The sequence below is a fragment of the Moschus berezovskii genome, chromosome 2, assembly GCF_049115385.1.
Source record: "Moschus berezovskii isolate FMDL1 chromosome 2, NW_MosBer_1.0, whole genome shotgun sequence".
NCBI classification, from domain to species: domain Eukaryota; kingdom Metazoa; phylum Chordata; class Mammalia; order Artiodactyla; family Moschidae; genus Moschus; species Moschus berezovskii.
Window position 1 is genome coordinate 119879751 of NC_142461.1, and position 22572 is coordinate 119902322.

At 42.3% G+C, this 22572-nt stretch overlaps 1 protein-coding gene across 1 annotated transcript; it reads right to left on the reverse strand.

Moving 5' to 3' along the window:
• Positions 1–236: 236 nt before the first annotated feature.
• On the reverse strand, positions 237–2769 carry IFT70B (intraflagellar transport 70B). The gene has a single exon (XM_055398554.2). The coding sequence runs from the start codon at positions 2767–2769 to the stop codon at positions 775–777; it is 1995 nt and encodes a 664-aa protein (XP_055254529.2). The 3' UTR covers positions 237–774.
• Between the last annotated feature and the right edge of the window lie 19803 nt (positions 2770–22572).

Consider the following 22572-nt stretch of genomic DNA (forward strand, 5'->3'; position numbering starts at 1 on the left):
GTTACAAATACAAACATAGGAAGTAAGCTCTGAGTTCTCATGGTACCTCTGCTATTCCTCACTGATAAAGATAAATGAGAACAGAGTTATGAAAAACACTATATGTTGCTTATACATTCAAATTACTAACAAGTGGAACAAAAGAAAACTAAGATTCTTTGACAACTGTTTATTGTCTCTAAACCGCAGCACCATTATTTTGTTAAGGGCACAAGGTCTCCGACTGACTTGCACATTATAAAACCAGCAGCAACAAAAAAACATTTATAATGTAAGGTATTTTGTTTACATAAAGCATTATATTTTATATTGAAAACTGAAAAACATCCTAATGCTATATAATATGTATTCATTACAAACTATGAATTAGAACACAATCCCTGAGATTATTAAAAGCCTAGAAATCCTATACATTAACTACAGAGTTCTGGGCCTGATAGGACTAGTACCAAGTCCCTGGATAATATAACCCTTACGCAGGTCACTCTCAAAATACAAAGCACAAATGGTAACAGAGAGGGAACATGGGTGCTAACAAGTTCTAATAGAAATAGTGTCCCCATGCAGTTCTGAATTTTCATAAATTTTTCTAGATGTTCTTATATTTCACTTTGTGAGGATTTTTTTAAAAAACTAATTATTTTTACTATAATTTTAAACTGTACAAAGTCCAACATGTAACAAATGTAAAGATGCCACTAGCTAACTGGAGATAAAAAACAAGAGTGAAAAACAGATATAAAACCATTATGATAAGGCCACTATCAGACATTATTACATATTCCATCCTATAATGTCATAAATCAAAGCTTTTAACTCTCTGGATTCATATGTGACTGTATTCTTGCCAATATGCATTCTTTCTTCTTCCAGGGTTTCTTCAATAACTGCAGGTATGTCCCTCCCATAAAGTTCACAGTGTTCTAAAAACTGAACACATTCTTGAATGACACTGTCACGAAGCATGATGGTGTGTTTTGACATGTTTTCTAATAATGACAGGAAGCATCTTTTGGCGTAATACCATGTATCAGTTCCTAGTTTTTTATTATAAGGTTCCAAGCTTTTGATAACCCGGGAAATACCAAAGTCATAATTTCCTTTGGCACAATAGAGTGTCCCTATCACCAAATTCACAATGCAGAGATGGTACATTTTCTTATCTGGGTCATCATAGGAGAGCTGCTCTTCCTCCTTTTCAATCTTCCTCATCAACTCCTCAGCTTCTTCATTTTGACTTGTCATGATATATGAAACACACAGGTTGGCCAGCACAATAGCACTGACATTCAGGATGTTGTCATAATGCTTCTTGACTATGGGCTCATAAAAACCTATGGCTTCTTTGTATTTGTTTTCCTGCATGAACAGAACATGAGCCACATTCAGCTTCCATACATGGTGGTCGTTACAGAATTCCACAGATCTGCGGAAGAGTTTTTCCACCATTGGGTAATTTTCAAGGTTCCAGTAGATCTTGGCCTGGGCCATCAACACAGGAATGTACTTCTCAAGGGTTTCATCATATTCATTCACTGCCTTTTTGACAGCTTCATCATCTTTATTGTGTCTTGCTTCCTGCACTTGTATGGTGAGTCTCCTGAGCTGTTCAGTCAGCATCCCTGCTAGGCCATCAAGTTTAAGGAAAGCCTCTTCAGGAGCTGTCTGGCAAGTGACCATGGCATCCAAGAAGTCATAGAGATAGGGTGTCAGGAATTCGTAAGTCAAATGGGCATTCTCTGCCAGGACGTCTGCTGCCAGGTCAAAATACTCATATTCACAATACAGGAGCAACAGGTTGCCAAAGGTCTCTGGGGGAAAGGGGATCTGCTGGAGCAAAAACTGTAGTTTTTCAAACCCTTCTGTGGGCCTGGCATCCATGTTCATTAGCGCCTGATTGTGCAGGGTCACGGGGTCTAACTCTTCCTCTGCCCTTGGTGGCATGTCAGTGAGGGCTTCCTGGGCCGCCTCATAGTTTCTCAGTTGGTATTCTATGGCGGCCTTGAGGTTGAAGGCTTCCACCAGAGCAGTCTGGTGAAGGACTAAGGTGTTGCCAACACTTCGAACATCAATGCCCACAGTGGTCATGCCCACACCCAGCTCTGGGTGCTGCCGGATGCCACGCTCAATAATGTCCGCGATATACTTCAGAGCTAGGGCATAGTGCCGGCTGCTATAATAGGCCAAAGCCAGGTTGTAGGAAAGATCGGGCCGGTAGCCCGAAGCCTGCAGGGCCGCAGAGAACTTGGAACACGCGGCTTCGTAATGTCCCTCCTTGTAGAGCAAACAACCCAGGTTGACCTGGCCATCCAGCTCGTTCTCGCCCCCGCTGTCTTCTCCTCCTTCACTCAGGAGCTGCTCCACCAGGCTCCTGGCCCCGGGCAGGTCTGCCTCGCTGTACTTGATCGCCGCTTGGAGACGGAGGACCCGGTTGTGGTAGGCGGGGTTGTCCAGGAGGAGGAAGGACACGCGGGTGGCCTCTGGGTAGAGGCAGGCCTTGTACAGGGCCTGGGCCTGGTACAGGCGGTACTGCTCCAGCTCCGGGTGCAGCTGGCCCAGCTGCTCATAGCACTCGGCCGCCAGCGCGAACTCCTGTAGGCGGTAGTAGCAGTAGCCCAGCAGCGACAGCCCAGCGCGGCTTCTCGGGCTCCGCTGGAGCTCTCCGCTCAGCAGCTGCACGGCCTCGGCGTACCGGGCATCCCGGATGAGCCGGTACACAACCGCGGTGAACTCCCCGTCGGGGATGGGCTCACCGCCCAGGCCAGCCATACCACCTCCGAGGTTGCTTACGCTCGTTACCAGGGCAACAAGGCAACCGGAAACGGAAGGCTGCGAAAAAGGTTGGCGTATTTAATGGGCTTTTTTAGGGGTCGGGGATGCGCCTAAAGTATTTTGCAGCGCTACGATCAACCTGAGATTGAAAAGAGTCCCTAATGTGCGTATCCCAATTATTGGCCTGGTCCTTAAAGACTCCAGCGTGTGAGCGGCGTTAGACGCGAGAGGAAAGACCTGGCCGTTCGAAGAGAGACTCTACTTCCCGGCATGCACCAGTTCGCGCCGCCAGCGGACGTAGCCGCGCTGCATGCTGGGAGGCGTAGTCTCCTCTGGAAGGACCCTGGGGTGAGGGGAGATAAGGTCGCGGTCACCTTCCTTTTTATGGTAAATGTGGGTTGTTAACTGCCTGTTGTGTCCCTGGCGCGGAGGTGGAAAGTTTACGGTTCGAAGCCCCTTCCGTTTTTGAACCTTTAGACGCTGTGCAGTGCGTATACATAGTGTTGTTTCACGTTGTTTTCGTGAATGAAACGGGAATGGAAAAAAAGGAATGTCAGTTTGGTATTCTCCCCGAATTACAGTAGACTTTGTCTTTGGGCCGTCCCGTGGGCGCACTTTCTAAGAACAAAACAGTGCAGCGATCAGGAGTTCTTATTTTGTCGTTTCAGACGTTGATAGCAGGAAAGAGTGCTTGGAGTTTATGTGATACTTAGGTTTGGCTTTAGTTTCAAGCGCCTCCGCTTCCGCTCCCACTACCCCTCCCGCTCCCCCTGTTTTTCCGTAGCTACAAATATTCCTGAGTTCATATTAGCGTTTAAACTTGGCCCTGCGGTCTGCCTTGACTCTCCAGATTTCACTACGAAGTGGAAAAACCTTGCAGAAATCTACGACGTCATGTTTTCCAAGGAGGGTGGAGGCGAGGAGGAAGCACATTCCGGTTTTCCCTTTTCTGTGCATCGTTACTCTTTTAACTTTCCAGCCTACTTAATCTGTGGCTGGGTTTTCTTTTGTTCCTTTGTTATGTATTTGGAATAGATGCCCTAGATTCTGTGTTACTACCTTAAAGTCTATTTGTGTATAAATTCTTTGGAATTTAATAGTGCTCATAATGGGGCTTCCCAAGTGGTGCTAATGGTAAAGAACTCAGCTGCCAAGGCAGGCAACATAAGAGATTCAGGTTCAATCCCTGGGTTGGGAAGATCTCTTGGAAAAGGAAGTAGTAACCGACTCTAGTATTCTTGCCTGGAGAATCCCATGGACAGAGGAGCCTGGCACACTACAGTCTATAGGATCGCAATGAGCCGGACACAACTGAAGCAACTGAGCACACACACATGTATCACATAAGGGCCCAGCTTTGAGGGAATACAGTGTCTTGCTTTCTTGGTTGTTATTTTTTTTATTAAAACAAACAGGCAACTTTAGCTGGTAGAATTTGAACTTCCTTCCCTGAGCTGCAGCTGTGAGCAGATGTTAAGGAGGTGGTAAGTGGGAGGTGGTAAGTGGGAGGTGGTGAATTTCCTAATCGTCTATTATAGCTAAAAAGAGACTTGAACAGGACATCTGAATGCTATACTATTCAAGAAATTGACTTCATATTCTCATCTATTGTTCTCCCTTGCTGCAAAGTTTGCCAGAGTTGTGTTCTGCTGAAGCATGAAACTGGACAAGGAACTGTCCACTGCATGAATACCAAGTAAAAGACAAACTGCACTCCTTCCAGTGGGTTTGAGTGGGCCACCCAGGATGCCCAGAGAAAGCAGCTGAGAAAGACTTTCTTTGGTCATAACTCAGTAACCCGACTCTGAGGCTTCTTCCAACCCAATCTCTGCTGAAGTCCTTTCCGGTCTTCAGCCCAAAGAAATACATGATTTGAGGGATGCTGTCTAGTGCTGCTTAGTAGTAAAGGAGTAGGGTGCCTTCTCTTTCATGCCTGCTTGATTGATACTTAGCTCTTGGGGAAAAAAAATTATCCAAAAGGCTCAGTCTTTTAAAATACTTATGTATGACCTGATACTTTGGGTAAGATGCTATTATAAATCAAGGTGACAAGACAGAACATGGAAATGGGAAATTGTGTTTTGTATCTTTAGTCTATCAGTCTGATTTTCAGGGTTGTATTTGCATCATGAAAGCATTCACCTTCAAATGGCCTCTCGGGGATGGAAGCAGAGTAGAAGGCCTCTGCTCTCCCGAGGTTTCTCCCATCCCTACAGGCATCAGTTGAGGTTCCCCTCCTTGTGCTGCCTCCCCTGTCTCTGAGTGTGGCTGGCTGAGTGGGCAGGAGGGAGGCCATTCTGTCTTCTTCCTTATCTCATGTGCTGCTGCTCCTGAGGCCTGGCTTGAAAAAAGCAGGACATTCGGCTTAGACAGATGGAGGGCAGGGTCATTTTCAAAATGAAATGAGTGCACAAATCACACTGTGAAATTGGCATGACCATGCCTGCTGCTGTGATAGACCGACTTTTATTCAGTCTATGACAGGCAGTGGGGGAATAGATTAGGGGTTTTTTTTGGGGGGGAGGGCGGGGGCTGGTGAAAGAAGGCCCTTTAATTAATGATAGAAATTCTGGAAAGCAATAAATGGGGCGGGATATTATAAAATGTCATAAAGGATCATTTTGTTTCCAAGACAATCTTGAAAAGCTGGAGCATGCATCAAAAAGTTAGTGTATTGTACCATTTCTAGCAATAAGAAAGCATTTGGTGGTTGCAATAAAAAGACTTAGTGCCTTGTTGAAAGGAATTAGACTTTAGGAAAATGGTGTTGGACTCAGGGTGGATTTTGCTGCATAAAGGGAGGCATATTTACCACACAGAATAATCTCATTCGGGTAAAATGGATAGGAGCTAAAAGCATGATGTCTGGTTCCTAACATGCTTATCTTTCTGCCTGTCAAAATTGAAATGATCAAATCCCATGTATATTCTATTTGGCATTTCTTTTTAAAAATAATTGGAAATGATTGTTTCTTAATTACCTTGTAAATATAACAACATCTTTTTGGCAAATATTATTCATCTATGAGTGTTTCAAGCATAGCTGTGGTCAGACATCTTGAGAAAGGAAGACATTCAGCAAAATCATTTTCCAAGTTTTATTTCTGTCTCCCATTTATTTTAGACCATTTTATGCTGGGTGGAAGATGGAGAGGCTCAATTTCTTTGCTTCCTCTGGAGACCAGCTTGATTTTTTTGATCCTGTGTGTCCATTGATAATGATAGAACTGATCCTCCTTTCATCACCTCTTGCCTCTTACCCCTCCATCCTGAAAACAGGGAAGAAAAGAATGAATTAGTGTCAAATTTGTAATGAAATTCACTGACCTTTAGGAGCATCTGTTCAATCTTTTAAGACTTTTGGAAAAGACTGTATGCTGAATCAGCACTTGAGAACATTTATGCTCAGCTGGTGAGAAATTTAACCTCTTTGAGAGCTTAATCTTTTTTTTCCCCCCAATAGTTCTCGCTCTATTAATATTTTAGATGGTAATGCATTTCCTTGGTATATTTTGCTTTTGATCAAATGATTTCTATTTTGAGGTTTATGATGTTATTATCCAAACTATTAGGCAAAACACAATTACTTTATGGTTTATAAAAAGGAATTATATTATTATATTATTATTTTTATGGTTAAAAGATGATATTCCTAAAAGAAAAGTATCATCAGCCTCTGAACACATTTTCTGACATGCGAAGCCTCCAAAATGTTTTTCCATCAGAGAGCCATCCATGATGGTGTTGATAACCAGCTATCCTGTTGAAAAGTAGTATACTCCTTTTTAAGACTTTCTCTGTGGAGAGTTATGGAATACATGTCAAGGGCCTGTGCTGGTGGACTAAGAGACCAACTCAGAAGTCAAGCCTGTCCTTCAAGCCTCCTGCTTCCACATTCCTCACGTCCAGAGAATCAAATTCTGACAATTCTGCCTCTGAAATACCTCAACTCTATACTTCTCTCCAATTTCTACTGCCATTGCTCTGGTTTCTCCCACCATCATCTCTCTTCTAGATTTGCAGCATACCTGTATGGCTTTCCCTCATCTCTTACTGGAACTCTTACAAAGATTTTAAGGCATTTTATCTCCCTTCTCATTTAAAAGTATTCCTGTGGGAACCTCATGAAGGCCTTGGCAAATGGAACCCTGGAAACTTTCCCTTCTATATGTAAAAGACATAATAACAAAAAAGCAAAGAAATAAACCAAAAATTGATTAAGACATGAAGATGTCCATAGGTGGCATAACATATCTGAAAGAGGCTAATTTGGTATAAAACCATCTGAAGTCCAATCACTGTTCTGCTGTACCAACAATGTAGACATAGAGAAGGTTCTTAGCCTCACTGAATCACGGCTTCCTTATTGGTAAAAGAGACCAAAATCATTTCTTTGTTCAAGATAATACAAAGCGTCTGGCCCATAATGGGCTTCCCAGGCACTCGTGGTAAAGAAACCGCCTGTCAAAACAGGAGACGTAAGAAACACGTGTTTGATCCCTAGTTCGGGAAGATCCCCTGGAGGAGGGCATGGCAACTCACTCCAGTATTCTTGTTTGGAGAATCCCATGGACAGGGGAGTCTGACAAGCTACAGTTTATAGGGTCGCAAAGAGTCGGACAAGACTGACGTGAATTAGCACACACACACTGGCCTGTAGTAAATACTTAATGCACTTTATTATTATTACATATATGGAGCTATTGAGATTTCTTTGTAATCAGAGTATTTTTGGCTTAAACAAATATGGGACAAATTTACTGAGTTAAACATCTGCCATCCAGGAGTAGATGTTCTCCTGATACTTCAGATGTTGTATTCCTGAGTTCTGATAAACTCCAGAATGTGAAGGGCTGTTATCTGGCATAAATTAAAGCACCAAGTTAATTATATTTTGTTCATTCAACAAAGTAATGTGTGCTTACTCTACCGAAGGTACTGCATATTGTGGAGAGTCCAGAATCTTCAAGGAGCATACATACAGTCCAGGGGAGATAATATAGATACATTTTTTAAAAAATCCTAAGCCAGGCAGCATATGCAGTGCTTTAAGAATGATATAGGGCTACCCAAAGAGTACTAGGGGTAAAGAACCCGCCTGCCAATGCAGAATCTGCCAGCAGATGTGGGTTCAATCTGTGGGTGGGGAAGATCCCCTGGAGGAGGGCATGGCAACCCACTCCAGGATTCTTGCCTGGAGAACCACATGGACAGGGGAGCTTGGCAGGCTACAATTCATAGGGTCACAAAGAGTTGGACACAACCGAAGGGACTTAGCACGCATGCATGCAGGAATGATATAACATGACATGGAGGTTCAGAGTTTATAGTAACAATGAACCTCATTTGGCTGGAGCAGTGTTTTGCAACCCTATCAGATACCTTGCTCCTCCCTTTTATAACAAATATTGTCCAAGGCTCTCTTTACTGTTTTGAAATGAAGTTTATATATAATATGTAACATCCTACATGCATAATTTATTTTCTCTCATCTCATTTTTCTTTCCCTATTTCTCTTAAATTGTAGGTGTGTGAAATAACTAATCATAATCCTTGGTCATTGACACCCTCTCCATTATTGGTCTGTGTATGGTCCTCTTCTAGTCTTCTGTTTGTTTAGCTAGGTATTATAAATAATGAGGTAATCACCATTGAAACTACCACCCAACAGAAAAAATAGGACCTTTACTGTAACCATCTGACCCTGGAGATGAAGATCCTTCCCTGCTATCTTTTTGTCTCCTTGTTTTAGGTAACCATTACCCTGAATTCCATATTGGTCATGTCTTGCTTCCTTTTTTATATAACTTCATTAAATCTGTATGAATTTCTTAAACATTCTCATTTTAATTGTTTCAGCCTTAAAAAGTTGGCATAGCATGTTCTCTTTTCAGTTAATATTGTAATTCTAACATTCATCCATATTGTTGTATGTGGCAGGGTGGTTCAGTGGTTTCAGCTGCTCCACTGTATAATATCGTGTGAATATTCCATGATTTACTCACTCTTCTGTCAATGGGCATTTCAGTTTTTCTAAATACAATAGTTATTATTTGGAAAGTGCTGCTGTGGACATTTTTGTACATGCCTCTTGGCATGTATGTCTAGGAGTTTTCCTGTATATAAACCTAGAAGTGGAATTATTGTGTCATTAGAGTACTGATATGTTTTAACTTTAGCAGGTAAAATCAACTGTTTTCCACAATAGTTGTTCTAAAGTAATGCTGTTTTGGACCGGAAATTTTAAATCATTACAACTAGGCTCAAATACATCTTTATTAATCAAAATAGGAACCATTACAGTCAACCCATTTTTGCCAACAAATAAGTTTGTTTATTCTCGTGGCGTAGAATTCCATAGTTTGGGATTCAGCATTCTTGGAAAGCATTTTCTGCCTCCTACTGGTTGTGGAAATGTTTTCCCTGCAAAAGGTTGTCGGGATGTTTGAAGAAGTGGTAGTTTGTTAGCAGGAGATCAGGCAAATATGGAGGATAAGGCAACACTTCCTAGGCCAATTTGTTCAACTTTTGAAGTGTTGTTTGTGCGAAGTGGGGTTGGATATTGTCATGGAGAAGAATTGGGCTCTTTCTGTTGACTAGTGCCAGCTGCAGGCATTGCAGTTTTTGGTATCTCATCAATTTGCTGAGCATACTTCTCAGTTGTAATGGTTTCACCTGGGATTCAGAAAGTTGTAGTGGATCAGACCGTCAGCAGACCACCAGTGACCATAACCTCTTTTGGTGCAAGTTTGGAATGTGCTTAGGAACTTCTTGGTCAAACTACTGAGCTGGTCATCTCTGGTTATTGTATAAAATCCACCTTTTTGTCACATATCAGAGTCCGATTGAGAAATGGTTCGTCGTTGTTGTGTAGAATAAGAGAAGTCAACATTTCAGAATGATGATTTTTTTCTTGTTTGGTCAGCTCGTGTGGCATGAGTTTTTTCACCTTTCCTATTTGCTTCAAATGCCAGTCAACCACAGAATGGTCGACGTTGAGTTCTTGGGCAACTTCTTGTGTAGTTGTAAGAGGATCAGCATAGATGATACTCTCAGTTGGTTGTTATCAACTTCCGATTGCTGGCTACCATATACCTCATCTTCAAGGCTCTCATCTTCTTTGCAAAACTTCTTGAACCACTGCTGCACTGCATGGTCATTAGCAGTTCCTGGGCCAAATGTGTTGTTAATGTTGCAAGTTGTGTCCACTGCTTTATGACCCATTTTGAACTCAAATAAGAAAATCGATTGAATTTGCTTCTTGTCTAACATCATTTCTATAGTCTAAATAAATATAAAATAAACAGCAAGTAATAAATCATTGGCAGAAAAACATAAAATGAGAAATGCACATTAAAATGGTGTATAATATAACCACATTTATTTAAGAATGTATTCCAATATCAAACTGCAAAGTTCAACAGTCAATTCAATTCAGTCACTCAGACTGCAGCTCATCAGGCTTCCCTGTCTGTCATCCACCCCCAGAGCTTGCTCAAAGTCATGTCCATTGAGTCGGTGATGCCATCCAACCATCTCGTCCTCTGTCATCCCCTTCTTCCCTTGCCTTCAATCTTTCCCAGCATCAGGGTCTTTTCCAATGAGTCAGTTCTTCGCATCAGGTGGTCAAAGTATTGGAGTTTCAGTTTCAGCATCAGTCCTTCCAATGAATATTCAGGACTCATTTCCTTTAGGATTGAATGGTTTGATCTCCTTGCAGTCCATGGGACTCTCAAGAGTCTTCTCCAACATCACAGTTCAAAAGCATCAATTCTTCAGCGCATGTTAGTGTGTGTTTTTTAATTGATATTTAGGAGTTATTTATGTATTTTGATACTAATCCTTTATCATTTATGTGAATTGCCAACATCTTGTGCTAGTTTATAATGTTTCACTTTCTTTAAGTACTTAAGCTTAATGTAGTCACATGTATTCCTTTCCCTTTTATAGTCAGTACTTTTTATGTTTTGTTTGAAAAATTGTTCCCTACTCTATGGCTACATTATATTCACACATATATTTTTAAAGTTTTGTTTCTGCACTTAAATGTTTAATCCATCTGGAGTTGGTTTTTGTATATGACGTGGGAAAGAAACTCAGTTTGGTTCTTTTCCCAAATAGACAGCCCTGTTTTCTCAGTTTCATTTATTGAAGTCTCTCAGTCCACGTCAATTTGGCATGCTTCTTGTATAATAGACAAAGTTCTATAGGCCTGTTTCTGGGCTCTTTATTCTTTTCCACTGTCAGTTTATCAAGTTTTCAACCAATATAACTTGGTCTTAATTTCCATAGCTTCATTAAAAATCTATAGGTGGTTGGGGGAAAACCCCTCTGTACTTTCCTTTTTCAGAAGTGAAGTGTTGTGATTCTTCTTGGTCTTTTACTTTTCCTTCCATACTTAATTTTTAAAAATCAACATAATATCCCTATTGTAATATAAAGAGGAAATAGATGAAAAATGGTTTACAGTAAAATAGCATGTAGTGTAATATATATAAGTGCTTAATCACACTAACACCAGAAGAGCGTCCCCACAAATATTTGAAGTGCCGCCTTAGAGTAGTGCGGCACCCGCTGAGAACTGACAGGCTGTAGAAGTGGGGTGATCCTGTGGCCAAGCCTTAAAGATTCAGTAGGATTCAAGCTAGCAGATCTGAGAGAGAGAGATAGAATTTCAGTACAGAAGTGAAAAGAAAAAAACCTCACCTGGTATATTTGTAGAAAGTTCATCCTGCTGAAACCTGGTGTAAGTTGGAAAGATTTCTTTGAATGGGTTTTGTATGTTTAGGACATGTGGCACAGGCCATGATTTCTTAGTTCCTCTATCACAACTGCTTGGCTGGGATAGGCCAACACACAGCTGACCCATCTACTTTCCTTTGAGCAAATCATCTAGAGTTTAAATTAAGTTCTGAGAATGCAAACCAATAAACCAAAGCAGTAAATCCAGCTTTAATAAAAATGAAAGGTTTCCTGCGTTTCACTTGAAGCTGTAACTTTATTAAGTACATTTACCTTGTATTTTATTAAGCACATTTGTAATAACCTTTTTCTTTAATTGAAAAGTATTTCCTATTCTTTCACATTGCACTGAGGATGGCTTGGAAATTTGAACATTTTAAGAGCACGATTGTTATTGCCTGATAAAATCAGGTAGTAGGAGAGTGGACAGGGCCCTGCTTGACTATATGGTAGCTAAGCTGGCCTAGTTTTGTTAGGTAAGGGTCCCTGGGCTACGTTTCATTCTGTTTACCCTATAGGGAAGGAGCTTAGGGGGGAACTATTCACTTGCCTCTCTAGTAATTAGTTTCACTATAAGTTTAAGGGTTTAAATAATAATTCCCTTTAGAGATAGAATAGGCAGTGGTATTTTTGACAGTTAGTAAGACAGTGGTATTAGGACCTCCTTGAAGTTTTCATGGTTAGTGTTGATGCTGAGAGCAAATATTCACATCATGTGTTTCATAGTCTGAAAAACCATGTAACTTATACAAGTTTGTGAAGGGCTTTGAGCCTGACTCTAAACACAGCACTTCTGAAAATGCACAATATTATTTGCCCGAGACGTTCACTGTATCCAAGCCATACTCTTCTATGACATTTTAAATGTTTTTTACTTCTGACAGAGTCCAGAATTCTCCTACTCTAGGTCTTCCAACTTCCTCAAATACAACTAAGGGCATCTAGTATAAGTAAAAGTATATTTGGGACATAAAAAGTCATTTGTTTATCTGAAATTCAGATTTAATTGGGCATTCCTTATTGTATCTGGAGACCCTACTGCACTGCAATGTTTTGTACTCAGATTTTTCACTTCCACTGAATTCTTGGTTTCTCTTATATATTACTCCTTGTTGCATATCCCCTCTTTAGGTTTATGTGGTTTAGTCACTAAGTGGTGTCCAACTCTTGCAACCGCATGGACCATAGCCTGCCAGGCTCCTCTGCCCATGGGATTCTCCAGGCAAGAATACTGGAGTGGGTTGCCATTTACTTCTCCAGGGTATCTTCCCAACCTGGGTCTCCTGCATTGCAGGCAGATTCTTTGCCAACTGAACTATGAGGGAAGCCTTTAGATTTATGGTCTTATGCAAATATGGAATACACTCATTTTCCTTACTCTCTCGCAGATTCCATTGCCAGCAGGTACTGAGTAGGAGAAACATTGAAGAGGGGGATATATGTGAGAATAATTGTCTTAAAGAGAAGCTGTAAAACTCTGTCTCTTATCCTAGATACAATATATAGGTGTGCGTGGAAAAGAAAGTGAGTTTGGGTGCCTGTATGTATGGTGTGGGCTTGTCTGGTGGCTCAGTGGTAAAGGCTGGCTGCCAATACAGGAAACACGGGTTTGATTCCAGGGTCGGGAAGATCCCCTGGAGAAGGAAATGGCAACACACTCTAGTATTCTTGCCTGGGAAATCGCATGGACAGAAAGGCCTGGTGGGCTACACTCCAGGGGGTTTCAAAGAGTTGGACAAGACTTAGCGATTGAACAACAACAATATGTTCAACATATTTTGCTATTTTGAACTAATTTAGGTGATCTTCATTTATTAATAATGATCATTATTTTTAAACCTATAGCTTGTTTCACTGAACAAATTTAATCCTGCTCCTTTTAATATGAGACTGATGTCCAGAACAGAATAAACAGCTTTATATTGAAAACATTAACCATTACTATTCTAAAAAGTCCATCTGTTATGTTCTTCACTGTGAGTTTCTCACTCACTTTCTCTTTTCCTTGAATCATAGATTTCCATCTATTGCTGGGCCATCCCTTCTCATCTCTCCTAGCTTATCCTCTTTCTTAGATAAGCCCTGGATAACCCCATTCCTCCAGCACTGCTCCTAGAAACTAAAAAATTCTCACTTTATAAACTTCTTGTCTCCATCCCACCTATGTCCTGAGGACCATCTTGCTTCAACCAAAATGGTGTATTGGAATGTTTTGGTAAACAAAAGACAAATCTCCACCTGGTGAGTTCTGCTACTAACTTCTAAAAGAATGTTTCCCTCCCCCTTGCTGTTATTAAAGGGAAGAGAGATGGGAATCATAATGCCAGATTCCAAGAGGATGAAAACTGGAAGGACCATCGATGGTCCTTTGGATTAATTTAAAGCCACTGTGGAACGAGGGCTGAAGATCGGAAGCTGATGAAGCTGCCCAAGTGAAACTTCATTGGTCCTCAATGGAGATGCCCAAGCCAAGTGACATGCGAGGCTCTGAGGGGACAGGAGGAGGCCTTCCTTGACCTCCAGCTTCCTTCTGGTGCCTGAAGTATATCTGGCTGGCCCCCAGGGACAGATCGATAAAAGTGTTCTTCTGACGAGTAATGTCCTCTTCAGGCTGGGTTGTAGGCAGACAGAGGGGAAACCAGTGCTAAGAAAGACAGGGGACCACTGGTAATGGGCTGGTTCTCAGACCCTTATGAGGCTTCCTTTTAGGTCCCTAGGGATATCTAGGGGACACTATGATGAGTGCCAAAAAAGAGGTCAAGACAGAAATCATACCTGATCATTGGATCTACGAAGAAGGCATTAATTAACTAGACCTTGAAGGAATTCTCAGCAGGCAGTCTTGCTTTGAGAAGTCACATCTGTTATGAAAAGAGAAGTGCATCCATGTATGTAATTTTTTTTTTAGTATTGTTGTTGCTAGCTAATGGATATAAAGACAATGACTTCCTGCTAAGGAAAAGACTGCATTGCTTCTAGTAAATCATGATAAATTTCTCTCGCTGTGTTTTTTTAACAGGTAGGTTAGTAATGTTGGTAGCTTACAAATGAGAACACTTGGGCGAGCATGAGAATTGAAATAGCCCACTGAGACAGTGGCTGTGGGCCATGTTAATTCATTCTCCTTCATGGAATCTAGGAGTACAGATATTTTATGACCCACAGAGAAATGTTTTTAAAAACCCACTTCCCAAAGAAGAAAAGCAAGCAGACAAATAAAACTCCCACCAGTATCGGGAAAAAAAAGCCAACCAAGATGTGTCTCTGAGGGTCATAGAGGCAGAAAGTTTGTCACCTCTACCCTGGGAGCCACATTCATTACAGCTCATCAGAGTGACTCTACGCTCCCACTTAGAACCTTCTCTAGGTGAGTGGAGGAAACACTGCCAGCTCTGGGTGGCCGCATGAGAAGCAAATCCATTTGGCGGATGGACATTTTTAAAACCTGCCACATATGTTAGCCATTTTTATGGCATTTAAATTGTTGGGGGATCTGTGAGGTGAATGCGCAATAAAACCTTTCACAATAAACCATGTGGAAAATCATCTAATCCAACCCCTAGAGGTCAAAAGTCACAGTAACATGTTGCTTTATACCATGAATTCTTTAAGGGACAGCTTGCTTTTCCCTTTGTTCTTTATAGACTGGTGCTCCAGATTTGGGGTGGAAGGTAAATTGTGTGAAATGGTGGTGTTGGGCTGAGGTAGGGCAGGGAGGCCTCCCCTGTCAGGTGGAACCTAGGGAGTGCTTTGCCAGTCATTTCCAAAGTAGCATCATTTCTCTGCCACCATTTTGCCATCCTCAGGACGAAGACTTTCTTCCCAGGGATACAGAGGGGAAAAAAAGAGAACTAGAAGTAAGTAAGGAGAAGGCAATGGCACCCCACTCCAGTACTCTTGCCTGGAAAATCCCATGGACGGAGCAACTTGGTAGGCTGCAGTCCATGGGGTCGCTAATGATTGAGCAACTTCACTTTCACTTTTCACTTTCATGCATTGGTGAAGGAAATGGCAACCCACTCCAGTGTTCTTGCCTGGAGAATCCCAGGGACAGTGGAGCCTGGTGGGCTGCTGTCTATGGGGTTGCACAGAGTCGGACACAACTGATGCGACTTAGCAGCAGCAGCAGAAGTAAGTAAGAGGAAGTAAGACACATAAGTCAGAACAGGATGTCACAGTGAGGTATATAGGAGATACTCCCACAGTTTGGAGGGCATATAAGAGATACTTATGTTTGTTTATTTGGTTATGTTTATTGAGACGTACGCATGGGAAAGAAAGTACAGCCATCAGAGCACTAGGGATCCCTTTTATTTTCTCTTGAGGAAATATAATGATCTAATTGAAAATAAAAACTTATAAGAGTTCTAGGACACATTCTTACTGATTTGTACTTTGACAACTAAGTGAAAAGTGAAAGTGTTAGTCGCTCAGTCACGTCCAACTCTTTGCAACCCTACAGACTGTAGCCTGCCAGGCTTATCTGTCCATGGGATTCTGTAGGCAAGAATACTAGAGCGAGTAGCTGTTCCCTTCTCCAGGGGATCTTCCCAAGCTGGGGATCTTCCCAACCCAGGGATCAAACCTCGGTCTCCCACGTTGCAGGTGAATTCTTTACCAGCTGAGCCACCAGGGAAGTCCTGACTACATCTGAATAGCATGAAATGCTTGGTTAGAAATTGTTTAAAGAGAAAGAACAGAGTTGGTATTAACAATCAGAAAACCATCAGATGTCAAATTCTTATCTCCAATAACTGAGAAACAGTCATTCTCATTCTGACTGTGTGATGGTCTAAGGCCTGCCTGAGGAATGACACAGGTGTTCAGGCCGTGCTCATTGACCTCAGAGCAAACCCAGACCACTTTTAAATGAATAAAGATATATAAACAGTGTTCTGTCTCCCTGATTCTAAACACTTTCACACGTAGTTCATTTCATTGAAGGGCTTCCCTGGTGGCTCAGATGGTAAAGAATCTGTCTGCATGGTGGGAGATGTGGGTTCAAGCCCTGGGTTGGGAAGATCCCCTGGAGGAGAGCATGGCAACCCACTCCAATATTCTTGCCTGGAGAATCCCCATAGACAGAGGAACCTGGTGGGCTACAATCATGGGGTCACAAAGAGTTGGACATGACTGAGTGACTAAGCACAGCACAGCACAGAGGATGTGCAGATAAAGCAGCTGATCCATAGATTGCATTTTCTCTTCTAAACTGGTTGTCAGTGTGATTCCAGGGATTTGAACTGTACCATTTTCAGAATAGAGCTTCCCTTGTGGCTCAGTTGGTGAAGAATCTGCCTGCAATACGGGAGACCTGGGTTCCATCTCTGGGCTGGGAAGATTCCCTGGAGAAGGGAAAGGCTACCCACTCCAGTATTCTGGTCTGGAGAATTCCATGGACTATAGTCCACGGGGTCACAAAGAATTGGACACGACTGAGTGACTTTCACTTTCTTTCATTTTCAGAATGAGCCTCTAAGTTCTTGGTTGTGGTCCCTTTACTGGGCTGAATTGTAGGAAACTTTGGCACAAAACTCTCATTTTACAGTTGATAATACAGGTTCACAGAGATGTGGAGAGGAGTGACTTTTCCATTCAACAAACTAGGATAAGAACCAAAGTCATTTGAGTTTAATTGCCATGTGTTGAATGCATTAGTGGCTCAGTCATGTTCGACTCTTTGCGACCCTGTGGACTGTAGCCTGCCCTGCTCTTCTGTCTATGGGACCATGCCTTTCATTAAATAGTTGTGTAATTGAGGGTCAGATAATTTAATTAGGATTTAAGTTATCTAGTTTGGACCTCTTGCGTTTATAAAATCAAAGTGTTTGGAGATTTAATATGCTTTCCCTCTTGGTCACCACATTCCTGCATTCTTTCCACTATACCATATCTTTGATTTCATTCATTCATTCATCCAATAGTAAAGGGTGGTTGTTTGGAAGCAGCTGCCCATGAGGGTTCGTATTTCTCAGCCTGCTCTCCACCGTCCTTTCACCCCTTTCATCTAGCTGGGGCCATTTCATACCAATGTGATATGCTTGAACAAGAAGCATGTCACTTCCAGGCAGAAATAATCAGGAAGCAGATATATCACTTTCATCTTTTCTTCCCATCTGCTGACTGAAACAGTACTCTAAAGGTCTAGGGGATGACAGAGCCACCCGATGGAAGGAATCCGAGTCTTCAACCACCCCGTGAAGGCTGCCAGCTGAAAAACTGCACTGGATTGTTACATGCATGAGAAACAAATTTGTGTCTTTTTTTTTTTTTTTTGGCCATGCCACTTGGCATGTGAGATCTTAGTTTCCCGACCAGTGATCAAGCCCACATCCCCTTCAATGGAAGCTTGGAGTCTTAAATAACCACCAGGCTGCCAGGAAGTTCCAAACTTCTCTGTCTTAAATTTTGTTGAAACAACTAACATTACCCTGACTAATGCAGTTAGGCAACAGGCATTTAAATACTGACTATGTGCATGGTTTTATGTTGGGTAGAAGAGACCCATCTTTGAATAACACACACTTTCTACTGTCAAAGAGTTCAGTCCAGTAGGAGAAGACGTAATAGGTGTACCAACAGTTGCAATACAATGTGGTCAGTACCATGATAAACATGGGATAGTGTGAGAGTTTAGGAAACACTCCCGACAGAAGTATCGTTTAAGTCAAGTGCTAAAGCAAAGCATATTCGATGGTTATGAACCAAATGTTCCCATCCCCCCCAAATTCATAAGTTGAAGCCTTAACCTTCAATGTAGTATTTGGAGATAGGGCCTTTGGAAGGTGGATTTGGATGAGGTCATGAGAGTGGGACCTTCATGGTGGGATTAAGAGGAAGAGAGATTTCTCTCTTCTTCACCCTGTGAGGACACAGCAGGAAGGCAGCCATCTGCAAGTCAAGAAGAGAGTCCTCAGTAGAATCCAACCATGCTGGCACCCTGACCTTGGACTTCCAAACTCCAGAACTGTGGGAAATGAATTTCTGTTGTTTAAGTCACCCAGTCTGTGGTATTTTGTTATGAGAGCTCCTACTGACTGAGAGAGATGGGTTTTTCTTTCCAAGGGACCCAGCCTTTATTTCTGACCCAGGAATAAGATAGAGCATGACTTATTCAAGGAGCTTGGTGGCTGCTGCAGAGGATGGAGAGGGAGCCTGGAACTTCAGGAAGAGCCTCATTGCACTAAAGCCCCTGAGTAAGGCTCCTGAGATGTTGGGATGTCGGCTTCGGCTGGGCCTGCCTTGAAGAGGCACCAAGAAGATAATGGGATGCACAGAGAGGGACCTGTGGGCATGCTCTAAAGGTTAGGCAGGTAGGGGGTTGGCCAAAAATGGTGCTAGTGGTATCCATAGCTTCCTTAACAAAGATATCCAAATACTATCAGCTTGTAGGCCAATTGGATTTGATAAAATTTAGAAATGATAAGCACCTCCACAAAGCATAGTTCACTTACTAATAATGTTGTTATGCAGACCTGGGCTTCAACTCAGATGCATGAAAACAGAGAAGTATGTGGGCCTTAAGCTTGGCAGTGAAAGCAGTGCTTCAGGGCCACAGCAGGACTTTGGGTCAAACACTAATGAATTCCTCACTCTAGAGAGAGAAGTCATTATTTGCATCGTGACTTCTTACTTGGCAGTTAACCAGAGGAAATAAATCAGAAATCTCCCAACCCATTTTCCAAAGAACATCATCTGGTGGACTTTCTAAATTGTCTTTATACTAGGCTTTTCCTCACCTTCAAATCTTTACAAAAGAGCGAAGAAAAACAACAGAGGCTCCCTTCTCTCAAATCTTGTCTAATCCTTTCATAATTCAAGATCACAAGCTGCTGTAAAAACCCAGCCTCACTGCTGTGCTTATTCCCCATGTGCTTGGCAGAGCAAGCAATTCCATTTACCAGCACTCCAGCAAGCGGGCAGTGATAAATAAAGCTGCCACCCTCCGCTTGCCCACCGTGTTGAAAATGACACATTGGACAAGTGGGTCTCTATTGCCTCCACTTTTTTCATAGAAAGGCTAAAAATGGTCTGCAAATGCAGTAAATCTTAATTTCTAATATAAACTCCAAACACAGAAAAAAAATCATAGGCCAGTTTAGACTGGAGTGAATTTGATGATCAGATGGTGAGAGTTTGAATACTAAAGAGATAAACAATCTGAAAACTAATTCCAGGAGCCACCTGGATGTGTGGGGCTTTTCCTTTTTGAAGCAAGTTTGTCTTCTCCCCATGTGACTTTATTGGAGACTAAAATCACAAAACAGGCAGAGTAAAGTCAACATGAAAAAAGTTAAGTTTCTAAGTTCAGAATCCCAGAATTTAAGAATTACCTCTTGTTATGATTTTTCAGACTGAGTTAGCTTTTATTAAACACTTAACTGTGTGACAAGTCCATGCCACGTTCTTTCATGCATATCTCAATGAACTTTTGGGTCTGAATTTTCTTTTAAATCTTCCAGTCTGGAATCAAGGGCATTCTTTTTTTCATTGTGATTATTAACAGGAGAATTGACTTTGAATCACCTATTGATGATGAATTGACTTTGAATTACCTATAAGATGATGAACATGATCTTGTTGGTCTACAGTAATAAATCCCTTTGCCGGATGGTCCAAGTCCTGCTCACTTCTGTCCAAACATACTTGGGAATCCAATTTCCAGGCCCTCTGCTTCATTCACTGTGTGCTCCAATCTCATCACACAGTGTTCTCATTCTCTGTGAGCACCTCGTGCTTTCCTGCCTCTGTCCCCTTGTTCAGTCGCTCAGTCGTGTCCGACTCTTTGAGACCCCATGAACCGCAGCATGCCAGGCCTCCCTGTCCATCACCAACTCCCGGACTCCACCCAGACCCTTTGCTCTAGTTCAGCCATTTGCTTGGATTGCCGGTTTTTCATTGTCATCTCATAGTCTCTGTACCTAACCATCAGGTCCAGCTCACACTTCTTGTGTGCCATGAAGCCTGCCCCAGTGCTCCTCTTCAAGCTGAAAGACACCTTTTCTCTTCTGATTATCCAGTCCTTTTTATTAAGTTTGAAAATTGTGTTTGAAGGGATGGTCACAGTAGCATGGTTATAATAGAGAAAAAAAGAGGAAGCAATATAAGAGTGACACCTCAGAAGGGTGTCAGATAAATAAATTATTGTATTCTTATATATTGTGAAGAACAATATAGATATTGACTATGGTATTAGAGGTGTATATTTTTACTGATTTAGAAAGATGCCCACTATAGATTGGGAAGTTCAGCTATGATCCTATCTTTAAACACAAAACACATCAGCTGCTTCAGTCTTCAGTGGCTCAAGTCTCCCTCCTCCCCCTCTACTTGCCCCAGCCCTGACCTCCGAGGTGGCCCAAGGTTGTTTCTGAAAGTCCTCAAAGGGTAAGGAGGGTAGATAGCACATGCCCACAGCTTCAGCCACGGTGCTGCAACCGCTGTGGAAGGTTTCATTGCTTTCCTCCTAATGGAGCCCCTGGTGGGAATGATGCTGATTCACCAAAACTCATTGGTCTGTGAGCTGGTACTGAGTCCCACTGGGTACCTCAGGTGTTCCTGACCCATTTTCCTCCTTCACCCACCATTCTTGACGAGTCTTCCATATATCAGCCCCTGAGGAAAACAGGACAGGATCCCTGTCCTGAAAAAGACTCCCAGACTCTCCAGACTCCCATTGCAAGCCCTGTTTGTGAGTTCCTGCTTGGAAGTAACTCTAGACTCTTAGTGCTCTGAAAGCTGCCCTAGGGCAGGCAGTGTGGACAGAATTCTGCCTGAGAAGATCTGGGTTCATATCCCAGCTCTGTCACTTACTAGCTCACCAACTTGAGGAAATCATTTTCCCTGAGGCTTAGTTTCTTCACATAGAATGGAAGTGACACTATTACTTCCCATACAACTTCGTTGTGGAGGATACAGGGTATGTGACTATCAACGTTATTCATACATCATAAAAATCTAGAAGACCATTATTAAACACAGAGTTAACCCTAGCCCTACTTCTCCAACCCCTAATACCTTGTCAATTCACGTGACTTCTGAGAATTCTTCAGCTCTAGTTATTTTTTAAAATGTGTTTGTTTATTTGGCTGCACCGGTCTTAGTTGCGGCATGCAGGATCTTTAGTTGTGGCATGCGAGCTCTCAGTTGCAGCAGTGTGGGATCTAGTGCCCTGACCAGGGATCGAACCTGGGCCCTTGCATTGGGAACACAGAGTCTTAGCCACTGGACCACCAGAGAAGTTCCTCTAGTTATTTTTTTTAAAAGTAGGCCCAAGAGAGAATGACACCTGCTTGGCTTCACAGCTCTGGCCTTCAACTGAGAGCTCCAACCTCAGCGGTGGCCTTGACTCAGGATGTTTCTCACCATGTTAGGACCAGGGTTGGCAGCACCTCTTTGTGGACCTGGCAACTCTTGGTTGGAATTCACAGCCCATCCTCAACTTCTCATCCAGCCCCCTAGATAGAATCTGGAAACCCACTACCTCACACATCAAACATGAGCCCTTCACTAAAATACAAAAACGTGCGTTCCCAGGAAAGAGGATTTGAAAGGGCAAACCACACTCGGAAATACTGAGGGGCATTTAAGAAATATACCCTTTTTCTCTTACTTCTTCACTGCTGAGACTTTCTGAAAGAATTCTCTGTCTTGCTCCAGAGGCTGTGATCACTTTTGGGTATGTGGATTACTGTGTGTTTTCCTTGTGGGTGTCAGTTAAGTTACGAGGTGTTAACAGTCTCCTGGAAGAGACATCACAACATGGAGAAGGTATTAGGTTTTGATCCTTGGCTGTGGTTCAGAGTTATTTAATTTCTCTCCCCTCCCCTTCCTTCCCTACTCTCAATCTATTAAGATTTAAATCCTCAGACCCATAATTAAGGTTGTCTAATCTATATCTGTTTGGGGGCAATAGACACCACCATTCTTGCCCTTAGCTTTAGAGAGAGACTTTTCCTGCCACACACAAAGAGGCTGGGCATTGATGGGGAAACCTGCCATGTTCAAATACTTTGTGCTCTTTTGATTCTCTTCTCCTGCATGTGGACAAGAACTGGG

Excerpts from the sequence above, each read along its gene's own strand:
- IFT70B (XM_055398554.2), bottom strand. The coding sequence starts at position 2,769 with ATGGCTGGCCTGGGCGGTGAGCCCATCCCCGACGGGGAGTTCACCGCG.